Source organism: Aythya fuligula, chromosome 1, assembly GCF_009819795.1.
Source record: "Aythya fuligula isolate bAytFul2 chromosome 1, bAytFul2.pri, whole genome shotgun sequence".
NCBI classification, from domain to species: Eukaryota; Metazoa; Chordata; class Aves; order Anseriformes; family Anatidae; genus Aythya; species Aythya fuligula.
Window position 1 is genome coordinate 95,898,748 of NC_045559.1, and position 20,062 is coordinate 95,918,809.

The 20,062-nt window shown below is 37.1% G+C and overlaps 1 protein-coding gene across 5 annotated transcripts in view; it reads left to right on the plus strand.

Moving 5' to 3' along the window:
- Positions 1–20,062, plus strand: part of EPHA6 (EPH receptor A6) — a 513,331-nt gene that overhangs the window by 173,230 nt on the left and 320,039 nt on the right. Inside the window, exon 1 of one of the 5 annotated variants that reach the window (XM_032187226.1) lies at positions 16,373–16,410. The exons of the other annotated variants lie outside the window; for them this stretch is intronic. Within the exon in view, the coding sequence (XP_032043117.1) occupies positions 16,389–16,410 (22 nt within the window). The 5' untranslated portion in view covers positions 16,373–16,388. Of the gene's footprint in view, positions 1–16,372; positions 16,411–20,062 lie in introns of those variants that run through there. 5 annotated transcript variants of the gene reach the window in all.

A 20,062-nucleotide genomic window follows, 5' to 3' on the forward strand; every position in this document is an offset into this window, starting at 1 on the left:
AAAAGATTAAAAAAAAAAAAAAAAAAAGACTAGTAGAGATAACTGCAAAGAAATTGGAGTGGGATCAATTTCTTTCAGTGAATCTTGCAGAGAACCCATGGCTCTCTGTGTGAAGAGGCATTTGAAGATCCTTCCAGGGTCAAATGGAAAATAATCCACATCTACTAAATGACAGGATTTATGTTAGTAAATATTACTGATCTTGAGTTTGTGGTATTGGCTGTAATCAGAGGGTATCATTTTCTGAAACTGGTATACGAAAATATCTTCATGCTGCCTGCAGTACAGAGGATGACAAAATGCAGGTATATTTTTTTAGGTAGGAAATGCATTTATTTTGTTGTAAATTTAATATGTTCTTTAATAGGGAGTTAATTCATTTTTTATAGTAATAGGATGCACAGAAGAAGATAGAAAATACCTTTAAAAGTTTGATATTGATTACTTTTTAATTTGAATAGATTTATAAGTGTAGTTGGTTTTACTGCTTGTGTTTCTCTTATACTAGCACTGTGAATGACAGAAAGAAGTCCATAGAAGAAACATCTATTATGGTGCAGTAAATGTGTATAACGTCTCAGGAATTGAACCTATGACAGGAATTCATGCAGACAATTGTGAACAAACCTTCTGTTAAACCTTGTGTTAAATATATGTATATATATACACATATATCTGTATTTTAAAGATAAAATTCTGCTGTTTAATCTAGCCTACAAGTTTTAGAGAGTCAATTCTGTATGTTTCTTTCTTGACTAATAAAACACAAGCAAGGCTACCACCAGTTCTACGTTCTGTTTAGTAAATATGTTTTAGTAATTACAGAAGCTTTAATAATTACCATATAATTAAACCTAATCAAAATGCCTTCTTATTAAATAAATACTTGGAGGTCACTTGAAGTTGTCACTCAGGTGATGTTCAGCCATTCTCCAATAGTGTGTCTCATCACAGCAGTACTTCAGGCACAGACAAAGCTGAAAATACTGGTGTAACCTTATGAATTTGGATGCTTTCTCTTGGAATAAAACTTGATGGCTTCGTGGATACTTTTCATAGTGTTTAAGTCTGAAGAAAAGTTGGTGCTATTACAGATTTGTAATGCATCTGATCAGTTTTTCAGGTTTTACATGTATCCTAATCAAATCCCCAGCTAGAAAGCCACTGCTGCTACTTCGTAGTTCTACTTAAAAGAATGGTCGTAGTGAAAATGTTTAGTTTAATTACAGAATCACAGAATTTTCTAGGTTGGAAGAGACCTCAAGGTCATCAAGTCCAACCTCTGACCTAACGCTAACAGTCCCCACTAAACCATTTCCCTAAGCTCTACACAGAATCACAGAATTGTGGGGAAAAAAAAAAAAAAAAAAAAGACAAAAGAAAAGAAAGGCAAACAAAACCCTAGAGGTGCAAGAGAGAAGATGGCTGTTTTTTATGCTAATTCTTACGACACAATGTCTTCAGAAGCACAGTCAGTGGAAAATTGCTACAAAGAGCAGCTAAGCGAAACAGAGCAGGAAGAGAATAGAAAAGAAAGTATAAGTGCAAAAAAAAAAAAAAAGTAAAGAATGCCATGAATTACTAAAAGTGAAAACAGATAACATCCTGCTATTGGAAAGGACGCAAGAAGGAAATGTAAACAGGAGAAAGATGCAGTTCTTCTGTATGTTCATGCTGGGTTGCAAAACTGCTGTTGACTTTGCAGCAAGAACAGGGTCAAGTCCCAGAGGAATGGAGGCAACACTAGAGTGAAGGAAGTTTGAAATGATGGTGAAACGGGTGCAGAGCAATTTCCCATTGCTTGGGAGCACAGTGGTGTGTAATGGTAATGTTCTCCATCTATTGAGGTAGTAGAAAAGTTCAGGTAACATATGTCTATAAATTATATCTATGTAATAGAGAATATGTGCTAATGAAGCATCTGATCAGAGGTAGATTTCTTCCAGTATAGGAGTTAGATCCATGTTCCAGGTTCATTATAAAGCCTGGGGCCTTAATCTGGACCTACAAGACAGTTTTCCTGTTTTGTTTGTTTGTTTGTTTTTCTTTTGTTGTTGTTGTTGTTGTTGTTGTTGCTGTTGTTTTGTTTTGTTTTAAAGTGACTTCAGTTTAAATGATCTTTAGCAACTCGTCTCACCATTCCAAGTGAAGTTTCTAACTTACTGAAATGTTTTGTAGCTTTTTGTTTTTATGGCACTCTATTTTAGTGCAATCAGAGAGAACAAAAGAAGAAGTAAATGCTGGTGTCACTTTGAGCCCCAAAGTGAGGCCATAAATGAGCCTAAAATGAGACCAGCTTCAGATATACCTTATACATTTATGGTATAGGGATTTCATGTAATTTGGAAAATTCCTTGCGCAGCCATCAAGAGAAGAAACATAATGAGAAATTATGAGAGTTTACAATTTTAAAGTACTTTATCTACATTTATAATATTTACTTGTAAGGTTTCTACTTAACTAAAAGCTAGAATGGAAAAAATGATTTGTAAACATAAATTCCAGCTAGTGCTAGAATCTGTGAATTAATCTAATCAGAAATCTATTTTTGTTACTGTACAAGTGCTCTTCACCAAACCTAAATTGTGCCCCAATTTATTATTTATTATCTTACAAAGCTGATGCTTGGCAAATTAGGTAATGCAAGACTTTCCAGAAAGTTTAAACTGAAGCACTGATAAGTTATGGGGTGACTGTACATATCTCTGCTCAGCATATAACAATTTCCTTTTCATTGTTGATAATGGACTTAACCTGAATATGGTTGTGGCCTAGTGACATTGGATTAGATCTGGAGTACAGGACATCATTCTTTTAGAAGAGCAATTATCTTAAAACACTTGTCAAATAAAAAGAATGATTTTAACTTTTTTTTAAAATTCTTTCTGTCAGTAATTAAAAAAAAAATGGAGCAATTTCAAAGAATTGCTATAAATAAATTTAATTAATGCTGGATATGAGAAAATGTATCATGAAAAGGTTCTATTTTGGGTTGTATCTGGGTATCTTTATAGAGAAATTTGCCAACAGCTGCATACATTTTGTGGCTTCTCTGGCACTATTTTCGCACCCCTCTTTTATTTCTAAGTGCTAAAATGCATTTGGAGAGCTTAAAAACTACAACTGTAGGAATATTCAATGTCAAGAAGATCAAACCATCGCAAAGTTAGGACAGCCTGCTAGTACACTGCCAGAAACTGCATTTAGTAAGTACCAACTTGTTCCTGAGTATTGTTATGTGAAAAAATGAAGATGCACACCCAAAACGCCTTAATACCAGTCCCTGGAACTGATGGCTGAAGTTCCTTCACCGATTTGCACACAGCTTCATTTTATAGAGGAGCAATCTGTTGAAGCAGATTGTCAGAGCTGTGACTGAGCTATGAAATGATCAGGGGACTAGAAGAGTCATAAAGTTTAGCAGATGTTTAGGAGATGTTTTAGAAGATGTTAGCAGATGTTTAGCAGATTATTGCAGAATAGGCTGTTTGTAAGGAAATGGTAGCTAAAGCTTGTTCGGGGGTTGAATCAGAAGTCTTAGGAGGCAATCCTATCAGCCAGAAAGGCAGTATTAATTTTATGTCAACAATTGTTATTTTTGTTCCTTTGTTTTCAGAAGAGTTTACTAAGCAGTTCCGTAAGGATATGAACTACTTTTTGCAGAGCCTTATCATGATACTAATAAAATCTTTAGTTGGCAATTTCAAACCTTTTTAGCAGAAAAAGAAGTGGGTTTGGTTATATGTATATTCACTTGTTTTTCTCTAGGTGTTAATGGTCACACAGCGGTGGCTCTAGCTGTAATATGACAGCATCTGAGTGAATCATGCTGTGCCTACATAACCCCTACCTCATCCAGTCACTTAAGTAGAATAGGAAGGAAGTTGTAACTTTGACATTTTTGAAGAATATAGCTACTAACTAAGCCTGTAGAAGAAATATGAACTGGTATTTGATGAGCATAGTCTTCCTCATGAGTTCTGGACAGGTTTCTGAGGGAAAGTTTGGGTGCCTGGAGGAGCAGTACTTCTCCCATTTCTCTGTCCCTGCAGCATGTTGTGCCTCATCTTCCACAGTTTCTGCTGCTATTCCCAGGGAAGTATCGTGTGTATATATATATATATACGCGTATATATACATATACGTGTGTATATGTATATATACGCGTATATATATATATATATACACATATACATATATACACATATACATATACGTGTGTATATGTATATATACGCATATATATATATATTCACCCATGTTCTAGAAGCCCTAAAGGTGTTCCTGGCTGTGTTGACGTTGCATCCTTTTCTTCCAGAGGCATGGCATTGGAAATATTTACTAGGAGGCCTGAGCTATCCTGAGTGGGACATTTTGCCAATGCTTTCTCTTCTTGGAGCAGATCAATTCAACAACTGCTTCATGGTGGAACTCTAAGTTTTGTTTTCCTTTTTACAGAACCTAAATTCAATCTACCTCCATGTAAGGTCCTTTCCATATCCGGGGCTGCATGGCAATGGCAAGCAAGACACGGTGGATTCTCAAACACACATCAAGCTTACACATACCACTAGAGCTTAACATTTTCCGTACTCTTTGCTTATTAGTGATTCCACAAGGAGAAGTTGGAGCCAAGCACATTTCTGACAGCTTCTCAAATGCTCGAATGATCCCATATTTTTATCACCAGTCCTTCGCTGAAGCCACTAAAGATGCACCGCATTTCACAGCAGTTTAGTTAGGCTGAGCAAAACTGACTTTTAAAATAGGAGCTTTCAGCCTCAAATGCTGTAGAGGTACTACATTGCTGTAGTCTTACTTCGCAGATTTGCAAGGTGTTAAATGTGTAACGCTTTGAGAACAGAAAATATTTCAAATATTTTCAAATATTGTTTCAAATATAGTTGCAAATTTTGCAGGGTGGTCTATCACAAAAATCATAAAACAATAAAGCAAAAAATTAAGGTATACAAAGCTCTGCACTGTGATATTTCTTCTTTTAATGATTTCTCATGCATCCTTCCATTGTCCTTGATGGGAAGGATGTAGGAAAGTGAGGAATGGTTACGCAAACGGTGTGCTTTCCAGATTATGTTAGGCCTTCTGCATATAGCAGTCTGTGTAGTTTCTGATTTCTAAAAAGAAGTCCCCAGCACCAGCTTTACGATGTTTTGTCTTCCCCTGTGCTGTTCCTCCATACTGTGGTCTTTGCATTCCCTAATACACCCTACCTCTTCCTTCATCATATTTATTCACCAGTGGCCTGTTCCAAAAAGCAAGGACGTTGAAAGAGTAGCAGAGTTAGGGTACTGATCGTGTTTTGCTGTGAAGTACCATGCCAGCCTTGCAGAATGCTGAATATACAAAACAGATCACTGGAAAAATAGCTTGTATTACAAGTCCATAATGAGCTGCGTGTCTTGTTAATCATTCATAATTGTGCTGAGAAAGGAAAAGGGCAGTGGTTAATACAGATACTGCAAAAGGCAGAATCCTGATTAAATATGAATATGCACAGAAATAAATCTGATGAGCGGTATCAGGCAAAATATATTTTGAGTCTACTGCTGCATGTCTTGCTCATGAAAGGATAGTATCTCAAAAAGGACAGGCATCTTTAAAAAAAGAGGGGAGAACAGTGAACAGGATAGATTAACAGAATTTTGCAAAATTGCTTATGTGCAATTAATTATATTTTTATAGGAAGGTTCAGATGAAACTTTCATAATATGGAGAATAACACCTATGTCACAAATAAACACAGTGTAGCAAATATGATTCTGTGATGCTTATGTTTCTCCAGTGAGAAATAGCTTGAACCACTTGAAAAGTAGCCACTCAGTCAAGGGTGACAGAGTTGTTAAGGTTTTTCTTGTTTTAAAACAACTATATATAAATACCTGTAGATTTGTGAGCATATCCCAAATTTCAGTTGAACACAGTAATCAAATACTTTTTCTTTAAGATTACCACATCTGTAGCATTCATATGTACAGTCCTTCTGTGCTGAGCCAATGTGTTTATGTTGTTGCAAAGGTGTGTTTGTGTGTACCTTCAAGTTTTCCTTCCAGTAGGTTACCTGTGTGAAACATCTTATGTCTCCTTTTGCTCAGTTGTGTTTGATTTGCTCTCAAAACAGGCTAGAATGGCTGGGCACTTACACAGAACCACTAAAACATGCTTCACAGGACAAATCTCTTATTTACATAATTTATTGTTCCATCAGTGCTGCATTTATAGCTTTTTACTTTGCTTCTGTCTTCTCTAGCTGTTTTATTTAAACTCAGTTAGATTTCAGGACAAGTGGTCATGCATTCAGTATCTGTAAAACGAAATCCTTCACCCAGAAACGCTGTCTTTCATCTCTGCTCTCTGATGTTTAGTACATCATCAGTACCATTTGAGATGTTTCATGCTGTGTCAAAAGCTCCACCACGTACTATTAATTTTATTTAGCATGTACTAGCAAGCTCTTCAGGGCAGCTGGTCATGCAGTCCTGAAAATATATCAAAAGTTCATCCAGAAAGAAAGGCGACATGACTGCTCTGCGAGTGTACACTTGAAGTGATTCAAACCCTTCTTCATCTTACAAGTGTCTAGAGAGTTACGTGCTGTAGCAGATTTCTACCAAAATGAGAAACTTTGTTTTTCTCTGCTGTTGCAGACCGATAGCTCCCTTCTCCACATGCTGGTGTTTTTTGTCAGCAGGGCTGAGGCTAATGGAAATGTGGTTCCCCAAGTTGGACCTAAATATCCTTTGGCTGTTGGTGAGTGAATTAGGTGTGGTGAGGAATTAATATCTAATGACAAAGAGAAAGAAACACAAGATGGGACAAAAGATGCATGCAAATGCTTTCAGGATGGTCTGATGTTCTTTTTAATCAGTTGTTTGTTACAAGCCATAGGATAAGGAGGGTAATTTTTCTTTGCAATTCTGTGTTGAATTCATCTTAGCATTTACCAGTTTTGGCAGTAGTATGCTGGGAATAGCTGCCTGGGTATGTAGGTATATGTGTGTTTGTTTTCTCCCTTCCTTTGGCAGAGGGAACTAGGAAGGCAGGGCTTCTGGCTGGGTCCCAGTGCAGCAGAAACGATTTGAGTTTCTCCGACAGCTGACTTGTGAAACGATGCGGCAGAAAGGACGTGCACTTGTCATTTAACATTATTTTAGGCTGTAGACACTATGATGCCCTACTTTTCAAGTGTGGATTAACCTTGGGAAGTGACTTATAAAAGGTCACCAAGTGCTCCAGCACCTGTTTGCCACAGCCAGCTGGGGTGCCCCATCCTGTGGGGGCAAAACCCACCAAAACCACAGCAAGGGCCCTTCATTCTGCCTGTGCCATAGACTTTGCCGCCTTCTGTCAGAAGGCAGCTTGACTGATAGGGCTGAATATATTTGACAGAGTGCCTAAACGATATAACCTTCTGGGCCATAAAATTTACATCAGCTGCGGAGTAATGCTGCTATAAACACGGGGTGACACACGGCGCAGCTAGCGTGTTCGCGCGGGAAGGCTGTGTGATACAGCGGCTGAGTGTGACCTTGCTTTAGGCAAGCTGCTTCGGGAGCGAACGCTGAGAAATACTGCACGGCTCTTGTGATAGATGGCCTGCGTCGGGGGAAGATGATATTAGCCTGCCAGCAGCTTCACTTGTAAAAGCCCGGAGATGAGGGGGTCGCTTGTTGAGGTGACAATTAGGAGTAAAGGAAGTCATTTCAGTTGCTTCCAGAAGAAAATATTGATTGCAGTATAATAAAAATAAAAACATGCTATATAAATGTAGACATATTGTTTATACACTATTTTATACAAATATAATAACTTCAATAGCCATAAGATAATATGAACCCCGTGGTGCGTGCTTTTGGTGTGCGTCATGCTTGTTTTGTCTTGTATACCAGGACGTGTACTTGATTTTATATTAGTTCTCAGATGTTCGTGCTAAACTTTAAAATGTGAATAGACCCACGAAGATCATTGGGTGTCTGCCTCTATATGGCCACATGTACATGTTATTTTATAAGCACATTGGCTATCTGCAGAAAGCTGGCGGTTCTACTTCACCTTCTCATCCACTCACAAAGGCACAGTCAGAGGAGACCAAATTAATAGATTTCTGAGTCAGAAGATGCTGCTGTGCTTATGATGTTAATTTCTTTTTACATAAAATAATGGGTGATACGCTTGTCTGTGTTTTGGTTATTTTAAAGATTGTCTGCTAATCTCCCAATGTAAATAACTTATGTATTTAAAAGGAAACAAGCACATGGGTTCATTTACCAGACAAAATACAGATGAAACTTAAAAATTCAGGGCACTTCTGCTTCTCTTACAGTAGTCAGTAAGTGAGTGGAAATTTCACATACCAAGAAGCTCCAGAATTTGTACTTTATAACACACAGTTACTTTTAATGACTCAGAGAACCATTGCCAAAATGTCTTGAAGTTTTGAAATCATACTGTGGCCATATTTGAGAAAGAAAAACTATTTCCTTTTGGTGTTTTTCCTTTTTTTTTTTTTTTTCCATAAATGAAGATTAACTGCTACCACATGGATTTCTTGCCTTGCTCCCTTAGTTTTATTTCAGATTTTGCTCCTTTATAATAAGCAAATTAATTCAATGCCATAATACAAATGTGGCATTAAGTAATAAGTAAATGTGGCCAAATTAATAGAAGTTAATATATCAGACAGTGACATATTGCTCTATAATTGATAAATGGTCATATATTTACCCAAATACAGTAGACTCTTAACCTTTTCACCAGAAAAAGGTTAAGAAATGCTAGTCTGAAATACTTCACAGCTTCCATTTTTCCTTGTTACACTTAATCAGATCCAGAACGTTTGGCTGTGTGTACAGACATCTTAATGTTATAACATGAATTTGTGACTACAGTATCTGTGACAACAAAGAATGTATGTACACAGGGAACACAGAAAGTATGTGAAATGCACACCAAACATTTTAAATTTTTTTCAATTCAGTGCAATTACAAAATAATATTTACTATAAGATAAAAGTGAAGCTTATGTCTTATTTTATCAAATCCATTCATTCCAGTTGAATCAATTCAGGCTTTAAAGACAACTTAAAATGATTTAGTGAATTTTACTTTCACTCAACAGCTTTTTCTTACTCCTTAATGTTTTTCTAGTCTACTGCTGTCCCAATAACTGACCTACATTTCCTGTGATGCAGCTCAAGCCTCCTTCTGCTTCTGCCCTAAAAAAGCTAATGCAGATAATTCACCTACTCCTCTCTACTGAATGCCTGTTAGATATTTGCAGGTATTTAACTTGTTGTGATCCTTCTTTTTTTCTTTGATGAGTATGTATCATAACTCACTTTTTCTTCACTACTGTTCTTGTAACTCAACTTTGAAGTTTCTTAGTTTAGAAGTAATTATGGTGATCTCTTTATTAGTTTGTAATAAATAAATAAATCCACCCCATATAATAGATTCCAAAAAAATATTTTTTACAGTTATGTCTGTTCAGTTTTTGTTTTATGTTAATAAGGTGTCTCATTTTCATGTAACCTTCATGACCACTTTTTCAGCAGAGACTTCTCAAGCTGTATGATCTGAGCTATGCAAAGCTGCCTACCTTTGCTTCAGTAATATTTGTTTTGACAATTTTAGGTAGGAAAAGATCTCAGGATTATAGAGTAAAACATGAGTCTTAGCTTGCAGTTTTATCTTTTGGAAAAACTGGGAAAAAAGTAAGAATGCATTTGAACTTTTCCAAATTAACTTTTTTTAAAAGAACAAAACAAACAAAAAACCACCTTAATGTATGTTTTTTGTTGTTGTTGTTTGTTTTGTTTGTTTTCACACAGCTCAATTAAGATGATTGCTCTGTGGAAGAGACACAGAGTATTTAAAGAACAAAACTAGTTCTGTGTGCGTGCTTCCTTGGGGTGACACAGATGTGTGTGCTTGGTAGTATGTAGAAGAAAATCACTGTGGATTTATAGAGCTGCAACAAAGTCATTTATACTGTGTCCCTGACACAACTAGATTAATAATATCTGTAGCATTCCTAAAAGCAGTTTATATACAAGATTCAGTGATGGATACAAAAAATAAGTCCTCGTGCTTCCTAACTGCTAAATGTCCTTCCAACCTAAATTTCTTCCTTGCTCTATTCACTATAGATACGAAGTATAGATCACCCCACGGTCCATGTCCTTAAAGTGGACTTTTGACATAGACAAAACCTGTTGTTATGACCTCAGTCTTCATTTCATGCAGTTAAACAAGTCCAGAATGTTTAAGTCTTCTTCAAAATCATTTTTTCTAGATGCTGAGAAAAACTCATTGCTTTCTTCTTGATTTTCATGGTCTGGTTCATATCCTTACTGAAATATGGCACCTTAGAGCAGACTAAGTCAAGTGGACAAAATCTGATGCCCTTCCCAAGCTGAAAGGAAGGGCAACTTTTTATTTATTTATTTATTTATTTATGTATTTCTCCTTTTACATCAGTATGTTTTCATGGTGGCCCACTAACAGGTCCAGGTCACCTTACTGTTTTCCGAGGACTACCTGCTTGTGTGCCTCTAGTTCATCAATTCTGTGTTTAGCCAATTACTGGTTCTAGATGAATATTGGGCTTTGTTCTTTCTCATACTGAAATGGTTATTTTTAGTTGCATTTTTGATTTTTTTAACCAAATCTGAAATTTAGTCTTGTCCTCACATGTTCATGAAGTCTCACCCTTTTTGCTGTCATTCAGAAATTTAATAATAGCTTATCCTCATCATGGATTTTTTGCTTGAGAAGGATTTATAAACTGGTGTTAGCCACTGACCTGCATTCTTGCAGATAGTTGCTATCAGAAAAACGTACGTGTTTTTCTCACAGATATGCAGTCACCTTAACTGAAATTTTGTATTTAAGTATTCTCATTTGCACATTCAGATTGCAAGAATTGCTATAATATGCAGTTCTTTAGCATGCAATAGCTATCTGAATGGTATCTTCTATTATCAGGACAACAGTTGGAAAGCAGCTGGAACATTCTTTCTAGTTTACTTCTTGGATTGTTAATAAATACAGCATTAGAAAGACTTCCCATTATGCAGGTTTTAATAAAACGAGAAATGCAGAAGTCCTAGGCTGTGCAGCTTCTGTTTTTCTTTAATTTCAGTGTAAGTGGTATGATTTAATTTTTATTTTAGTGCATATGTGAAAAACTGAGTGAATAATGTCACGTCTACAGTAGGCTGAGAGTTTTGTAAGTGCATTACTTGCTTTTATTTATTCCGTACCTTTTTCTTACCATATTTCAGAAGCAAATAAGTTTCTGTTGTTTTATTCATCTGCATAAACACTCCAGCTATATAAAATGAAGCTTTGCATGCCTTCACTTCCCTTTGGGGAACTGTTTCTCAAAGGCTTTCTAGCCTCAGCTATTAGCATAAGCCTTTCAATCTCCTTTATCTGCAGTAAACGAGCCTTTTGCATTGATTATATTTTTTTTCTGATTGAAAAATGGGCATTATAATCACTCCTCGTAACAAATGTACGACAGAAGTATTGATTTCTGAACTGGCTGCTATTACTGGTTGTACGTAAAGAGGGCTTGGTAAATATATGCAACTGTGTGTGAAAACCCTGTGCTCACTCAGCAGCACAGCCTGATGAATTCCCGATGGATCGTGTCTTGTGGTTGTCTCAGGCTGCAGGGCTCTGAATGAGACTAACTTGTATTTCCACGCATGTGAAGGACGGCCCCACAAAAGGTTGGTAAACGGCTCCATAAACACTGTGTGAGATAGCAATGCTGATCTCATACCACCAATGAAGTTTGTGCTACCATGATGCAAGTGCAGGTCACATAGTTAATGCTTCCATGACTATTTCTTCTCACCTTTGAACTCCTTTACAGGAATATTACGGGTGTTGGCTGTGAGTTAAGTCCAGGATTTACTTCTGTCATGCTTTTCAGGGACAGGTGTAACTGGAACATGAAGTGGGGTTAATAGCATATTGTAATGTGTTACCTGCGGAGATGATAGCACTCGGTGAAATTTGAGGCTGGAAGGGATCCTTGGAGACCATTTTATTCATAAATTGGCATTGATGCAGGCTGTATTATACCTAGAACAACCCTGAAAGAGGTTTCTGCTAGGCTTATTAAAACCTTTGGTGAAGAAGGCTACAAGCTCCCTGTTGCTGCCTTTCATCATGGTTAGGAGTGGAACAGCTTTCCCTGTTCATTGCCTTCATTCCCTCTGTTGAAGCTCAGACTGTTTTTTTTTTTGTTTTTTTTTTTTTTTGTACATCATCATCTATTGGGTAGCATCCTCTATCAGGAAGATGGTTGTTTTAAATGTCTTCTGTCCCTTTTTTTTTTTTTTTTTTTTTTTGATCAGACAAAACCAATTCCTTCGATTCTCCCTTATAGTTTTGAATCTCTTCTCAGTCTTCTTACCTGCTTTCATGTTTCTAGCAGATTTTCAGAAGTACAGTCTCGTATTTTGAATTCCTTGTAGTGCAGTCACCTTTTCCTTTATTCCATCTATTTCACAGGCAAATGAAAAGATTACATTACAAATGTGTAATGAATGTTGTCAACAAGCATTACACAGCAATACATTCCAGAGAGATGTTACTTTTTCTTTTTCTTTAAATAAACATGGATTTGAAAGATCATGGGATATTAAACTTAGATTTATTAACGGTTTGATTAATTTTGGAGAGAGAGGTTAAAGAGTTTTAATGGCACAGCCTAGGAATATATGATTCATAAATATCTTTAGTTACAGACCATGTAAAAATATGACTCGGCAAGCTAGTGATAACTAATGAACATTCGTCTTTATTTTAAGCATTTCTGCGTGGGCATCCTATATGTGTACGTGCATGTGTGTATAAAAATATTTGAGTTCCATCTGGCTATTGTAGTTTAGGATGAGATATGCATCCTCCTGAGAAGATACTATACAGATTGACTTAAGTTAAGGAACTAAACTAAATTTGTTTTGTTAAAAATAAATAAATAAATAAAAATATTTTTGTCTTTTCTCCTAAAAGTGTAGTTCAGGGTGACTTTCAAGTTTCATGAAGTTACATTTTGTTCATAATATTGTTCTAAGTGAATAGAGGAAGAAAAAAAAAAAAAAAGTTGACTCATTTCAAAACAGTACATCATTTGAAGGCCTGTTCTAATGAAAAAACTATAAACTGAATGTTCAAATGTAATAGTCGTTTGACCTGAATTAAGCTTTTTGTCCTTATACCAAAAAGATAAAATCCTCTGAAATCAGCTGAAAATCAAACAATTTGACTTGGCTGTGTAACCACAGCAGTATTCGCCAGCCCATTTCAGATTATAGGCTGCAAGGCTGCATTTTGCAAACACAAGACAAATTCAAGTGGTACTCCCTCTCCTTTAACTTTTCTTTCTCTTCCCACCCTATTATCCTCACAGAGTCCTGGCTCCCCCTATGTTTTACTATCTTGACCTATTATCTCTAGGGCTTTTCTCAGAGTGACGTTATCCCATAAGTGTGCCGTAGTTGTGCCAGTTGTCCAGAACTCCCTCAGAGACCTGGAATGACTGTGTCAGTAGAAGGCAGAAGTTGAGTGTGATGCATAGAAGAAGCAACAGGTAAAAGTTTAATATTCCTTAAAACATCTTAAGTGGCTGCAACCCCTAAAAGCAAGTTTGTCAGGACTCTATTATGAGTGGAATACAGGCTGTAAATCAGCGTGAAAGTGCCCTGTACTTCATGCTGCTGCAGTCCTTAAAGGAGACGTGAGGTGTGAGCAGCCAATGGTTTGGCCTCAGAAGGTCCTTGTGAAGTGGAGAAAAATCAGAGTGCCAAGCGTGAGAAGAGTTATTTTTATGAGACAAGCTTATGAATAATGCAGGTGGATTTTCTTAACACAGGTAAGCATTGGATTCTTAATCACCTCGCTAGACCAATATTTACTCTATTAATGAGTAATGAATACATTATGACCTGTAGAATTCATGTTACTGATGGTGTCTCGTGGACTGGTCAGAAATACCTTCCAGTAGTAGCTGTTAATTATGCTTAGAGTTGTGGCCGCTGGTGTCAGACCAAGAAGGGGGCGAGGTGGTAGTGGGTGCTGCAAAAATGCGTTCGAGTAAATTTAGTTCATGTTCTGCAGTACTTGTGATCCAAGTGCAGCCTGAAAGGAAAGAGGACTGTCCTAAAACTGTCTTAGAAGGGTTATTTAGGCAGTGCTCTGACTTAAACTACCTTGATAGTAGTTAATACCAGGCAGCTCTGTTCAGCACTATTCATTCCTTTGTTTCTTTGGGTATCATTTCAATAACTTAATGTGTCCATTTTGGTTTACAGTTCCAGGAAAATTCTGCAATTTTAGGCAGTCTGTTCTGTGTGAAACTTCCTTTCAGATACTTTTTAATTTATTCTTTCCAATCCAGTTGTAAGTATATGAATCAGAAGTGGTACATGACTATATTCTTTTTCTTGTGTTATTTTTCTTGTATTCGTCAAATCAAATCAGTCCCAAGTCACTCTGTGGGCTGAGCAGGTTTGCTGTCATTTATCCTGCCACCATTTCCAGAAGGGCTCATTTTGTATTTTGAGTATATTATTAGTTGAGAGTCTCTTGTTAGTCCCGCTTCTGAGCACTTCAGGCATTTGCTCGTTTGCTCAGAAGGTTATCAGTTATGAAGACCACGTGAGCTGTCTTAGTTGGCAGCCCAGTTTCCCAGATCTAGAAAGATAAGTGGTTTTGACTTACGTTCTGTCACGGATAGGTTCGGTAAATGCCAGAATGTATTTTGCTGTTACATGTGTGCGAACAGCCCCGTTGAATTCCTGTAGGATACTGGCCTGCTAAAGGATTTTTAATGCTATAGTCAATCAGTAAAGTCTATTGAAAGTTTGTTTACTCAATTTTGTCCAATTATCCATTTTAATTGTGTTTAAATATCTTTAATGAGGAGAGATCTGTTAAACCATAAAGTTAGGTGGGAAGCATCTTTTGTTCACGCTCTCACAAGTATGCGTATTAAAATAAGTTACTCGGGTCTATTGGGAAAAAGTCCAAATCGTAATGTTTTGACAATTATGTCACCTCTGGTAGTACTTACTCTACTCAGATGATGATAGTACCCATTAAAATGAGAGCACAGAGCCCATGAAAAGAAAATATTCTCTACCATTTACTGTTTTGAATGAAGAACAGAGTAATAAAAATTATACTGAAATTTGGTCTCTTTTTAATTGCCGTGCAGTGCATAGCAATTGATAGCTAAAGTGCTAATTATTTTTAATGTAATTACATTTAATTATCATAATTGCTACTCTATCTCCCTACCCTAATAGACAGGCGTTAAGGGTCTTATTCGCAGAGCTGTTATGTTCCCATCACACGGGGAAGAAGTGAATAGGGAATGTACCGCGGTTCCTGAAACAAGCTGTTCCAGTGGCTGTGGCTTTGGGGGGCTGCAGTTTGCCATAGGTGTCCATCACAGTGTGAACGGAGGTGGCTTTTCAAAACTCTGCCCACGGCTTTTTGGCTTGGCTTGTGTAAATGGAAAGCCAGAATCTGGGAGCAGGCGGCAGATCTTCCCCTTTCTAGTCCGAAATTTTATCCAGAAAAGTATCCCTCCAGCATTTCAAACAAGAATCGGCAATTACGCCTCTGATTGCAATTATAGCAGTGGTTATGCCCACTGAGAGCTGTGCTCATTGATTTGTAACATTAACAAAAATTTTTGTTAAATCAGTATCACGCAGCATGCAGTTTAAGAGATGCTGCTCAGTATTTCTGTTGTGAGCTCAGATATTGCGTGTTTTACCATAAAACTCATGTGCGATGTATATCAACGGTACTCCTATCCCACATTGCAAATAATTTATAAAGGCAAATAGATCTTTTTAACAAGCACTAACAACTAAATATTCAAAAGCAGTCACTGGAGTTTTGCTTACCTTGCTGGAGACATAACTGAATGTTTTTCTCCCATACTGTTAAAGCTAATAGAAGGCCATGGTGCTTGATGTGCCTGAAATTTAGCCCTCGGTCATCATTTGCAGTCCTTAGGTTGGAACTGCTTTGATGTTCATGACAGCTAAATAATGGGTACAGTATTCTGTAGAGGGGATCAAGATCTATTATGGAAAGACTGAAAACTGTAAAATCAAGTGGATATAGGCATGGATAGCCTTGTTTGAGAATACATCTTTAACACTTCAAAAAACTTAAAAATAAATCCGAAGGAATTTATTGTGGGTTGCAGTGAGTACTGTAGCTTCTTACTTGCAGAAATGTGTCTCCCAGGCTGTTCCCTACATCTCTTTTAGATGTCCTTCATTGCCCTTCAAAGCTGTACTGGGAATACCAGATTGGCAGGATTTGGATACTCCATGTACAATACCAGAATTATGGGTGAGAATCTGAAGCATTTTTTCTTCAACAACTAGTTCCAAAGCAGGAAAGATGGATTCATTTGTTTCTTTTTCCAATGGGTAAGGTGTGCTGACCTTTAGGAGAGATAGCAAGACCGAAAGAGGCAGCAACCGGTTAATTGTGCCTGCCAGTGCATGCGTTCGTCTGTATTTGTCAGATGCTTTCCTAAGTTACTTGATATTATGAAACTCTTTCAAAATCCCTACATAGACAGTACTGGCAAAAAACTGCTAATGTTTGCATTTCTGTTGATCTGTACTTATTGATTTTTCAGATATACAATCGAGCTGTCCATTATATTAAAAGCTAAAAGTAAAACATTTATAAGCACAGCCATTCTAATTGCTTTTGCATCAGAGGAAAATCTGCTAGTTCTCCCCGCAGCTGCAGAGCAGGCTGTGCTTGAAGCACCATCACTGTGATGTGTGGGTGATGTTTTCACATAGGTCTTCTGTTCATCCCATTTCCCTGAGTCAACTTTTCTCTTTCACCCCTTTGTCAGCATTTTGTAGTGAAGTTTCTTGCTTGTTGAGTAAAAGTCATTGATTTCCTCTCTTTTGGTTTGTTTTGGTAATTAGTTTGCAAATGTTTTTGTTCTCTTAAAGAGGAACGAAGATATTTGTGTGATGTGTGCAACTTTGTCTTTGGTTCTAAACTTTGATTTAGTGGGAGAAAAGACTGAAACAGCACAGCTGGGTCTAGAAAGAGGATCTTGGTTTATTACAAAGTCAGTATGTGTATATTAAATTAACATTTATTAGAAATTAAGGTTTTAAGTAAGGAACAATATTCTCCATTGTGCTAAAAAAAATAAAATAAATAAATAAATAAATAAAAAACTTTTTGAGATATGCCTCATTTTGCAGATGGTTCCTCAAAACCATTTCCAGAATCTCAGCATTTCCAGGTTGCTATTTGTAGGAATAACGCTGTTGCAAAAGAAAAGAATTCAGTTCAGTTTGGCTGAAAGTGACATGTTTTTTACCCATCAGCATTTGATTATTGCTTACAATTCAAATTATATGTTTATAGATATTTCTAAAAAGGTTTACGTTATACTTGATCAACATATTTACAATAATGTATCATCTTTTGTTGTTGTAATTTTCATGTATATATATTTGGTGAAGGAATTTCAGCAACCATCAGCAAAACGTGAGGAAGATTTCTGACTCACCACTGCACTTCTTACTGTCCAATCTTTAATTCACCATGTGAAATCCTGCTGTTATATTTGAAGTACTATAGTGTTTGCCCAACTTTCCTTGCTCATGTTATTTTATCCATTTTTCCTTTACTCTTTGCTTGTATGTCAACCTTGTGCAGTACTTATCAATCATTTTTCTGTAGTTTTTTTTTACGTAATTTCACAATACATTGTTTTTTTCTCATATTCATTGCTTCTTTCATAACACCTCTCTCAAAGCACTATTGGCCTTACCAGTTGCACCATGAAAAGTATAATCCACTTCAGCATTTTCTTTCACAAAAGATTAATGATTACTTCCTCTTGGTCAAAATCTCTGCTTTAAAACCAGAGTACTAAATGCTATATATAATGTGGGCATGGCCAGTTTGCAAGGTGGGAACTGGCCGTGAGCAATGCAGTAAGTGCTATTCTGTATTAGTTTGTGTGGAGGTGATATGCTTAGCAAAGTAGGGGGTGGGTATCGTTTCTGGGTTCATAATTATGTTTACAGTATTTTTAGTGAACTTCAAAACTGTTCAAACTGAGTATGTACAGTATCAAAATCTAATTTATGGTTTTACACACAAATGGCATATAGCACTCAATAATAATAATTTACATTCTTCAGTATAGCCACTGTGAGATTATGCATCTCCTTTGTAAAGGAATAATTGCTGTATATTGGATACCTGTAGCTATAATTGCTCTCCATTGCTTTGTATTTATCTGTCATTGTTATATAAATGTAATTCCCGAAGTCTCCAAACCAGGGTATTTTTAGGAACCTGATTTTATTTTACTAGGATGCATTTTTCATGATAAAATCCTTATAGGCTGACTATATTTCTTCTACAGTCTTGTGATTACTAAAGGGGAAAGAACTGAGTAAAATGTGAAAAAGAAACAGTGAAATCATAGGGATCGAGAGTGGGAACAGGATATCATGGAGAAATGGGTGTGAATAAAAGGAAAAGAAAAGAGATCATAGGAAATACTGCCTTTTTCAAGGAATTGAATTGATGAAATTGAGGAAATGAGATGCAAAACAACACCCCAGAAGTAGGACACTAGGTACAGGTATGCTGATGAGGGTTTCAGTGTTTGTTCCTTTAGGTGTTACACCAGTGTTATAAATGTTAAGACTTAATTTCTTCTTAATGTCCTCACAATTCAAAAATGTAGGATATACAAGCTTTCTGTTTCTGATTACAGTAAAACAGTGAGTTGTATAAACACAGATACCAAATTATATTTGTGCAAACAAGGGGTAAATCTACTCTCACAAGCCTTGTATTATTTTACCTTTGCTTTCCAGTATGAACCCTTTGGCCGAGCAAAGAAGTGTTTCACTCTGGGATTTAGGTTTTCTGCCACCTAAACTCTTCAGTCACACTCCTACCAGATTCTATCTGGCCAGAAGTGCATCCTCTGTAATTCAGATTATTTTTTCCCTGATTTCAGAAGAAACTTGGAAGGAGACTTTTTTTTTTTTTTTTTTTTTTTTTTTTCCTTTTGAAATAACTATTTATTTTTTTGCTGCCTTCTACCTATTTCTTGTCTATTTCCTAGCCTTTGAGGAAAAGCGCCTGCACTTTCATATACAAGCATCACCTGCACTAGACTGGAGCTGCCCTCCTCACAGTGCATCCTCTTGTCTGGCTGATGCAGTGCCTCTTCCAGCCCGTCTCTGGGCACTCAGGTAGGGCCAAATATACACTGAGATCTAGGAGTTGCAGTCTCCACATGAAGGGCTGACAGAATAAATGCTGCATCTGTCAGCAGTTACAGATGTTTCATCTCACAAAGGTAGGGTATAGGGCTCCTTGTAGGTGGTATCTTAGCTATGATACTCCAAAGCTGTTTTTGCCTCAACCAAAGGAAAATCTGTAAGAGGAAAGAGAAGAAAAAGACAGAACTGGGTGAGGCTGGTAGCAAGTTTCTAAACGTTATGGGGTTTATTTTCTGAGCATTCAGTTGTTACTGGAGGTGGATATGAGTCTCTATTCAGGAGAGCTTAGCAGTCCTGAAGAGGTGATTCTGCACAGTTCTTGGGTTGAAATTGGAAAGATTTTTCTTTTTATCTGAGTTAATCTCTGTGCATTTTTTTCCTGCACAAGTAGGATCACGAGTAAGAGAGCAGTAGATTAGCTGGGAGAGGGCAGTGTTTAGCTTTTTGGTTTAGGTCAATGCACACAAAGCAGCACAGATTCCTGGCCAGCCTGCCATGGATGCTGCAGCCGTGTTAGTGCAGGGCTCTGCCCCGAACATCTGCATCCTCTCACCCTGAGGGCTGCACTGCAAAATGCAGGTACAGGCAAAATGTCCTGACAGAGGACAGGACACCTCTCCAGCATCTCACCATGTCTAGTCTCTGCTTTTGCAGCATGCTGTAATGTCTCATGCAGCCCCCATGGTGGCTCAGAGATGTCTGTGAAGCAGAGG